The 9,809-nt window shown below is 38.3% G+C and overlaps 1 protein-coding gene across 1 annotated transcript; it reads left to right on the plus strand.

Annotated features, from left to right (window-relative positions):
- Positions 1–1,105: 1,105 nt before the first annotated feature.
- LOC108630141 (acyl-CoA Delta(11) desaturase-like) lies at positions 1,106–8,918 on the plus strand. The gene is made up of 6 exons (XM_026817814.1): positions 1,106–1,280; positions 5,737–6,005; positions 7,270–7,400; positions 7,472–7,677; positions 7,961–8,143; positions 8,223–8,918. Exons 2-6 carry the CDS (start codon positions 5,750–5,752, stop codon positions 8,557–8,559), a joined length of 1,113 nt encoding a protein of 370 aa, XP_026673615.1. The 5' UTR covers positions 1,106–1,280; positions 5,737–5,749; the 3' UTR covers positions 8,560–8,918.
- The last annotated feature ends 891 nt before the right edge of the window (positions 8,919–9,809 follow it).

Genomic DNA, 9,809 nt, shown 5'->3' on the forward strand with positions numbered 1-9,809 from the left:
TTTGCTTCCACTTTTTCTGTCCAAGTCGTACTTACCGCGAGTGTTTTACCCGTATTTACACTTGCAGATGCGCAGGAGCTCGCGGGAATTGGATCCGTGACGGCTTCGAATCGCAGACAGGGCTGTTTACTAAAATCGGGCTAAGAATCGAACGAAATCGATCGGAACTACAATGTCACGATTGTATAATTTAGAATAATAAATCGTGGTCATTATACACTCCGGTGAATCCTTTCGTTTCTGCTGAGCATTAATAGATTCACAAGCACGTATTATTATTATTGTTAGGTCACGGATTAAATTTGGATTCTTCCGTTCAAAGTCTCCGGATCAATTTTGCTTATCATTATTGGATTTAAAATGCTCTCTAAGTGTGTCTTATAGTGTGACGGTCTATTCAACTTCTTAGCGTACGTGCGATTCGTTGCGATAACGAACGAAATAAAAGATGTTCTCTTCGCGGTAAATTGTGGATTTTACATGAGTAGGAGAAGATTTTCATTACTCGCAGGCATGAATATGTATCGCAGCATCTTTTACATAGCATTCAATGCGCGTTTCGACAAAAAATAATAATACATGGTAACAAGAATAACAGCCAATGAATGGTCACCTGTTTAAGATATTGCCTACGTGTCATCTGCACTTTGACACGCCATTAAGCATTTGATTGAAAACAACTTACGCTCCGCAATGTCTTCTTTTCTTATGGAAACTGCGTCAGTTCTTCAGTCACTGTTTTACGCATTATCCGTCAAGTTATTCATAAAAACGAACGAAGCAACCTTGGAATATTTCCTATGTCGAATTAGCATTCTAAAAAAAAATGTGGAAATAGTTCGAACGACAATGAGTTCATAGACCTCGAAATTAAATTGCTTCTGATTTAAAACTATGACAGTTCAATTCTGCGGTATCCACCTTTCGAATGTTTATTCACCCTAATTATCGATTGCTATAATGTATATTGGAACTACATGGGGAATTTATGTTCACCTTTGATGCCTAAGTCTTGTGACCCGAACGTCGTCGTGTAGTGGACTGGTGCCTTCTTTCAGGAAAGACGGGGCGGCATCCCGGGCACGTGGCCACGTGTGGGGGATTTCGTCGACGCGGTTTTATGAAGCGGTGCGGAGACTTGATAAGTGGAACGAACGCTCTTGCATCTCGGTATTCTGTAGTGAGCTCGCAAACCGTACGGAGCATCCCGAGGATCATCAGTTCCTCCCCGTGTGAATACGTGACAATTCCGAGGGATACGACAATTTCGACGAACACTCGTAAGTCGATTTTCCAAATATTCCAAACATTCTATTAATCTGTATAAGTAAGAAGTGATAAACATTGAACAACGAGATTTTGCGTATTAATAAAAAACGTGGCGAAGTTATTTTATAAAGTGACCTCTTTTTGACGATTTCTTAAAAAACTGCATACAAATTAAGTGAAATTTTATGACGTATTCTCAAATTATACATGAATCTCAGAATCGTGCGACGTTGAAGAAAATAGTTTTGATAGAGCGATTGGAATTCTGGTTCCACAAAATATTCGTATTAATTAGACAGAAAATAATTATTGACACGATAGATCATCCCTGTCGGTGTAAACAATCCAAACGAGAAAGCGTGACGTTCCTCCTTAAACTTGAAATGGTACATTATAATAATTACTCTATCCGGTTATCCAAATGTCTATTATACAAAACACCAACTGCCACTTAATCCGAAGTAACAGTAGCAATCATTCGATCGGTAGTTCCGATTGAATGTAACGTGTTCCACGCGGATATACCGTTCACTTATCGTTCTTAGATCCCATGACCGTGCATAAACAGATGCTGTTGAGAAACCGTAACACTTCTTCGTCCTCGGCTGTCATACAATTTCCTAAGACGACAAGTACACAGGAAGTAAAATAGAAACGGGAAACGTCTTAAAAGTCTCTAATATAGATAAGTATAGGCAAGTATCGCAGCTTCGTTGGGTTTCATAATCGACCTAAGTTGTCCCTGATCAATCTTGTAAATAACACACATTAGGGTATTTCGAATTCAATTTTATTTTAAATATTCGATTACAAGTGAGTAGTTCTCGTGTAACAGATTTTATTAGGGAGGGTCGAGATTCTCGATCCAGAACGTCTTTCCACTCGGCACACTTTCCTCGACGACTCTGCTTACTAGAGTAGAATTGAATCATCCCGCGGAGATCCGCAACGCTGGAACACGGAGCGTGATAATTCGCCTAGGATCGTTTTCACTGACTTCGTTTCCATTCGACTTCTCAATTAACAGACAATAATAGTAAAATTTGTCGTTGTTACTAGTTTTTGTCGAAATGTATAATATTATTTTCTAGCATTCAAGGAAAAACGTGAAAAGTGTTTAACGAAAATCATTTGGTATCAGTTATAGTAATACTGTTTATTTGTCAGTAGTACGTAAAAGTAAATTTAGTCTAGTCAATAGAACGCAATAAAAAGTATAACAGAAGGACGCAATTACTTCGATAACGATAGCATTGTTGACTACAAAATGCACATATTTTCTTTTTACCTAACGACTAAAAAGTCCTTTTTTTTTGTTTTTACCTGACGACTAAAAAGTCGTCTTTAGAGGAACAATCATTCTTCAGGCAGCACGTATTTGTTCTACTTTCTTTCCTTCCTGAATTCCGTGAACCAATTAAACAGGGACGAGGACATTCGCTCCTTTGTGAAGATTGCTATAATTATGACCGCGTCTTATTTTATACAACGATTATGTCAGGATTGCAAAATTGTTTCATAGGAGACGAGCAGATATTCACATGGTGTTGTTTCACGCTGCACAAACTGAACGCGGTTTTTCTAGGACCTTCAAACTCGATAAGATTGGAGAACGTTTAAATTGATATAAACTTCGAGGTTTACTTTCCATCGGTTTTCTTGCTTGGCACGAATTCTTTACCTCATCGGCGTAGTTAGCCTTATCAACCTTGCAGTTTTTTTCTTACACAAGTCTTCCATTATCGTACACCGGCAGTTTTGCCATCTAGGCTAAAAGTGCGCTGACGTCCGCCCTTTCGATATGAGGTGTTGCATTCCATATCCGGCACCACCATCGAACATTAAAACAAACTTCCATTCGCAATAAACGTGAATGACTCCCGTAACGCAGTTGAGAAATCGTTCCACGGGGAAAGCTTTTAATGCCGTTAACCGATGAACTTCAAACATAATAATGAACAGATTAGCCGATAATAACGTGTTAAGTTCGATACTCTGGAAGCGAGGGGATCGTTTACTGAGCACACAGCACGTTCACTCAAGTCTCATGACTCTCCGCCGATTAAGAACAGGTTCCGTTGGCCTGAATATTATAGTTCCATTAAGAGCGTGATCCTAGTAACACTTGCAACCTATCAAATAAATCATATCTACCGATCCAAGTACATGAGTCGATGCGACATTCATTAAATTTTCTCGTCACCAAATTACACTTACTCTGTACACTCCGTTCAAATGAAATCGTGAAACTTGTATCTGTGATCTTTTGAAATATTCGAAAGCTAATTTTCAACGACCTATAAATAATAGAAATATCGTGATCCCATTCCAAGGCCAATCTTTCGATCCATTCGAAGTGAAGTTAAAGGATTCTCCCAACCATGACCCGTTCAACGTTTCTCCAATATCTACAGACACAGATGTGTGTTAAAAGCATTCCTTGTTCTCGACACCAAAACCATTAAACTCGAAATCGTTAATCAGTTGACCTAAAAAATCACCGGCTGTCATCACGCCTACCATCCGTCTCCCGGCACAGCCATTTTCTGTTGGTATATTTAACCAGGTAAAAGAACAGTTTCCGACTAAAGAGGTTTCACGTTGCACGTCATCGACGGTGATCTCGATACTAGCGTTCCTCAGTCGAAAGCGTCTTCTCCTTTCTTCTCCCGGTCACATTATCATACTACTCGCGGATAGTGGATGTCGTGGCGGGACGATGCGTAGAGAAAACAAGCGAATAGACAGAATAGAGCGTGGTGATTAATTGGTAATGACCTCAAACGCGTCATTGACCTCTTTTACGAGGAACCTGTTCTCCAGCACGAATCTTCGCTTCTTCCTAGTTCTCGCATCCCCTCTTTCTTATCTCTTCTCGGGCTCCTTTCTCCTCTCGCGTACGCGCAGCGCGTACCGTTCCCTGTCTCCGCGTTTCGAATCCTAACGAGGAACACTTTTACTAGGAGGTGCAAGGTCTCGACGGCTAATCAATAACATAAATCCTCAACAAACAACACTGTGCAATACACAATTTTTTTGTAATATCCATTACGTGATTCTAATGAAGTTTCTTATGTGAAAAATGAATCTAGAGACAGGAATGATTTATGTATAATTTCCATACCTATGGAATATTTATCCTTACTACATCTTCCTAGTCCAGTGAAATCCTGATTAGCTGACTCTTGTATTACGTCAAGTAGTTATTTTGCATTACAGGTTGCCAAACCTTTTGGATTATTGACTCTTTAAAAATCATTAAACGTCTTATCGACCCTGACGAAATTTATTTTTAATGGTTTATACTTATGTGCTACGAGAAAAGAGCTTTTACTAGTTTTGTGAATTTATTTTGCAATTGTAAATTTAACACATATTGTCATATATGCAATAAAAAATTTATAATAATCAGTATAATAATTCTCTTTACTGATAACTTTGTTCAATAAAAAATTCTGCAAACATGTCCTGAGACCGCGAGAAAGTTCATTTTTTAATCAACAGATACAAGAGGCTCACTTTCTGTTTTCATACTTTTAACAGTCGTAAATAATCGATAAAATTTGAGAAAAAGCTGACGCGAGTATTTAACACGTACTATTTTTGTACTTACGTAAAAATACTTTAATTATCATATCTTTGCAATTTAAATTTCCAATTTATTATTCTACTTTACGACCCTTGACCAAAATTACTAATCCTAGTGGCTACTTAAAATCAGTAGTCATCCTCTTCTAGAAAACTCAAATGATGCTGAACAATTATCGTTAACACTGTACAATACAAAATTCTTCTGCAACGTGATAGAGCAATTCTTCTTCTGAATTTGTTTTGCCATGAGAAAATCGAGAATCACATGGTGGATGTTACAAAAAATGACAAATATTTTTTCTGTTTTGAACTGTATAATAATAAGTCTGTTCGAGTCGAGGGAAGAACTTAAGGATCACAAAGATGATCAGAAAGGAGTTTTTCTAATAGGACAGAAATTTCGCTGAAAGAAATTCATCTTCACAGCGAGAGGAAACTGTCGGTTCGAAAGCTGTGCGTATCTCGAACGGCACGTGTTTTCGAAGTACAAAAGGCCACGGGAACGGGACGTATGATCAATCGAGAACTTTCGCGCGTCGAAAAACGAGAAGCCACAAGTGGAACGGCCGATTTTGCGTTTGCTGAAAGTTATTTGTTACTAGGTCACTGGGTCCCGATCGCGAAGACGTCTTCTAAACGTAACCAGTCATGGGCCTTTCACGGCCAATCATTGATATCCCTTCGCTCGTTACGTAGGATTGAAGAGATAGAATTGAGAAACATTTTTATTCTATTTTATTAACGCATGTAAAACTCGTGACTCCGATAATAGTGGAAGGTCAATGTTATCCTGTTAATTAGCCAAAAATATGGATTTATGTCTTTATTTCCTCTTAACTGATTGATTAATGGGAATGCATCGATTATTTGTTATAGATTACTGTAAAAAATGGCGCCGAACCTATTCGGTACATCGGCGACTCTGTTCTTAGAGGCCTCGCAACAGAACGTACATCAAGGGAAGTCGACTGCGGAGAAGGAAAGTAACCAAACGTCGTCAGTCCAAAAATCATCCTCGTCCAAACCGAAGTACCAATGGCAAATCGTTTGGAGAAACGTATTTGCATTCTTGTACGTCCACACCGCAGCGGTTTATGGATTCTATCTTCTCTTTAACGGAACTCGTTTCTACACCTTCGCATGGTGTAAGTCCATTTTAAGAATCATTTTATAGATTTAATAATTAACGCTTTAAAATTGTATCAGTCCCTAAGTAAAGACGATGACAAAGCATGAAAATTTTAACAATTATTAGATATGACGTTAATAATATATAGACAGAGGATGTTCATGCAAAATGAAATATTTATGATAATCGTATAATAGATACGTATATTTCAGATAAATATTCATTTTGTCATTAGAATATTGTAATATACTTGATGGTATTCTGCATAGACGTAGCGTTCATAATTTATGCAAATTACACTTTCTCATAAATGCATAAAATCCATTGTTTAGTAAAAAAGGTATTGAAAAATTGTAGAAATTTTGTGATGCTATTAAAAAAAGTAATCAAATCCTGAATTCTTATGTTAAATGGGAAAATGATCATGTCATTCATGAAAAAATATACAAATCCAACCATTAAATCATACTACGACGACTTTCCTATTTGTATAAAAAAAACAATAAGTCCCGTACTAGCACTGACGTTGTACATCATGTACCTCTGCATCATGTACAGTTTCGAAAGTGACGATCATCCGCGATTCACCACTCGGTCCTCCTCTCTTTCACACCGACGGCTGTTCGCGTGCGATACGATTATGGTTATTAATGTCAGCGACTCGTAACTGGGTCGAACGCGACGGTGAAAAAAGCTGATGGTAGAAATCGTAAAACGCGCGGCATCGTTTTCGATACGCGGCCGGCCGGATGATCGTCTATTCAGGATCAAAGTTCAATCCTCCGCCACGGTGCATGTGTTCCACAGGTTAATCATCAAAGACACTCCGCTTTCCTCACGGGTAGAAATCTCAGACGTATCTCACATGCATTGACAGTTGAATGGAGAATTCAATTATCCGTTTAAAAGATCGAAACCCACATTTCCCTCTCGGATTTTTTCAACCTTGTTATCAATAATATTTAGAATACGTGTAACTTTTATCTAAAACAATCTTAAAAACTTCATTATCATTATTATTATTATTAGATTATTAAGGTTTCATCAATTAGAAAAATGATTAGCAACCACAATGATTATAGAGTAGATAGAGTATAAATTAATAATAAGTAAATTAAAATTTTTTAACAATAAATAAATTAATTGAATTGAGTGAAATTCTCATAGCAATTGTTAAATTCTTAAAAAAACGTTACAAAACTAAAATTGTTAACATCTAAGCACATGGATGTAATAATTTCTCTAAAGTCATTACTCATATTGACTAAAATATTTTTTAGCGATGGCTATAATGGTAATATCCGCGTTGGGCATCACAGCTGGAGCCCACAGATTGTGGGCCCATAGAGCGTACAAGGCGAGGTGGCCGTTACGGTTCTTCCTGATGATCTGCCAAACGATTGCCTTCCAAGTGAGTACCAGCTTTCAACGCTCGCGGCCTTTGCAATTCACCGTTGCTTTCACGTTATCCCCGATTATTAGAATCACATCTACGAGTGGGTAAGAGATCATAGAGTGCATCACAAGTTCACGGACACTGACGCTGACCCTCACAACGCGAAACGAGGATTCTTCTTCTCCCACATGGGCTGGTTACTCGTCCGAAAGCATCCGGACGTGATGAACAAAGGCAAGACTGTCGACATGAGTGATTTGGAAAATGATCCAATCGTCGTTTGGCAAAAGAGGTGAACGAGCAAATATACATTCTAAATATCACATATACGTTTTAATATACAGGATGTTCCATCTGATTTTTACATTTGTCTTACTATTAAAATAAGTAGAGAAAGTAAGAGCATATTATGGTATTGTTAGTTCGTAGATGGACCTGCAAACGTCCTATACATACATAATTTTTGTTCAAGAACCAGAAGTCCTAATATTTTTATAATTTCATTTTAGAGATTATCGTTTAACGTTGAAGTTATCAGCAGCATCTCATTTTTGGAATTATCGCTTCATTTCCAGATTGTATCTGCTCTTGATGCCGCTGTGCACTTTTATCATACCGATGTGGGTGCCTTGTTACTTCTGGAACGAGAAGCCGCTCAATTCTTGGTACGTAACCATGATGAGATACGCTATAAGCTTGAACTTTACGTGGCTAGTAAACTCGGCCGCGCACATCTGGGGAATGAAGCCTTACGACAAGTAAGTAATCCCATTTCTCTCTTTATATCGTTCTTCTAGGTTGTAAGATAAAAATTGGAATTTGGTATTGTTTCCCCAGGAGCATCAGCCCCGTGGAGAACAAGTGGGTCGCTATACTAACAGCGGGGGAGGGATGGCACAACTACCACCACGTGTTCCCATGGGATTATAAAGCGGGTGAATTGGGCTTCTACAAAATGAACTGGACCACATTGTTCCTCGATACGTGTGCTCGATTCGGATTGGCGTACGATATGAAAACCGTTCCCACCGATGTTATCAAGAAACGGTCGGGCAGGACCGGGGATGGTACGTGGGATCATCACAATATCGAGGAAGCGAGATGGGGCTGGGGCGACAAAGACATGAAAGCCGACGAAGTAAATGAAGTTGAAATCATCAACAAGATCGAATAAACAGGGGATCAGCCTGGACCACCAAAAACCAACGTTCGCTCGATTTGATCGATCGTTCGCAACGTCAGTAATAATCAATATTCCTCGTACAATAATGTTATAACGCGGAACGGAAAGGCACAAATGAAATACTAGTTTTACTCTGGGATTGACCGACGACCTCTTTTCGTGTTCGTCTCTAAATGTTAATTACTACTCCATATTAAAACAAGATGCATATCCAATTTAGAATCGTAGACATGCTTTTCCTAAAAATGCACGTTTCACAAAGTTAAATGATTATCCAACGACAATTAGTTTGTAATAATCGAAGGAGAATTAATTATTAAACGGGCCATTCGTGGACATTTTGCAGCTAACGCCTAGTTCCAGTTTATATATAAAACCTCTTATACAATCTCTCGTACAAGATTTTATATAATATCTTTCAATAATAGTGAATTATTGCCGAGTATATAATCTTGCTAACTATAAATACAGTTACTAAAATATTAAAATTAAACGCAACGAGCACAATAAAGGACAACAGGTGATTCCAATGAGGACGAAAGATCGACCAATGGCGAATACTGGATAAATTAATATGAAGGACTCGGGTCTGATTTTTCTTCGTTCGTCTTCCGCCAAAAAAAAATTACCAAGAGGATCAGACCCGCGTCGCTCACGATGTCATCCTATATTAATCAGCTGTCAATTAAGAAATAATAGTAAAACGTACAATTTAGCTCGTGGGTAGATTGATACTGAGAATAAACGTTTCTCTATAGAGAAACGACGATGACAAACTGTGACAATCCGACATCGAGGATTTTGCCTTAATAAACGCTGACTTCTTAAAAACCGTCTTGTCGCAGACGTCCATTTAATAATTTTTCATCAAAAAGATCTCATCTGCAACGTGAAATATTCTTGAAAATTAAGGAGTGTCACATCGTTCGTTCGACAAGTTCCAATCAATCATTTTGCGTTCACGTGGATTCCTGTGACACAACAAGAGTTATCCTCGTAGTGATCACAGAATTAGCATCGATATTTTAGACGACCCTGGAACGTTCGAAAACGACATATATGAGATGGAAACCATGGAATGGTGCCAGGGAGATAAACGATGTATGTACATATTTATTCGCGTAATACAGAAACAGTTTGCAAGCTTTTTCCCAAACGTACGATCACAGCGTGCGCAGAGGGCTGTTGTACATATGGATCTGTTGAAAATTGTTTCTCCCTTATCTAGTGTATTTATACGG

The sequence above is a fragment of the Ceratina calcarata genome, unplaced genomic scaffold (assembly GCF_001652005.2).
Source record: "Ceratina calcarata isolate Rehan_Ccalc_2016 unplaced genomic scaffold, ASM165200v1 scaffold7.2, whole genome shotgun sequence".
Lineage (NCBI taxonomy): Eukaryota > Metazoa > Arthropoda > Insecta > Hymenoptera > Apidae > Ceratina > Ceratina calcarata.

What these genes read in the sequence shown, in the direction of transcription:
- LOC108630141 (XM_026817814.1), top strand. Translation starts at nt 5,750, where the DNA reads ATGGCGCCGAACCTATTCGGTACATCGGCGACTCTGTTCTTAGAGGCC. An exon ending in ATCGTCGTTTGGCAAAAGAG is followed by an intron (nt 7,678 to 7,960) that starts GTGAACGAGCAA and finishes CTTCATTTCCAG; the next exon opens with ATTGTATCTGCTCTTGATGC. An exon ending in GGAATGAAGCCTTACGACAA is followed by an intron (nt 8,144 to 8,222) that starts GTAAGTAATCCC and finishes TTGTTTCCCCAG; the next exon opens with GAGCATCAGCCCCGTGGAGA.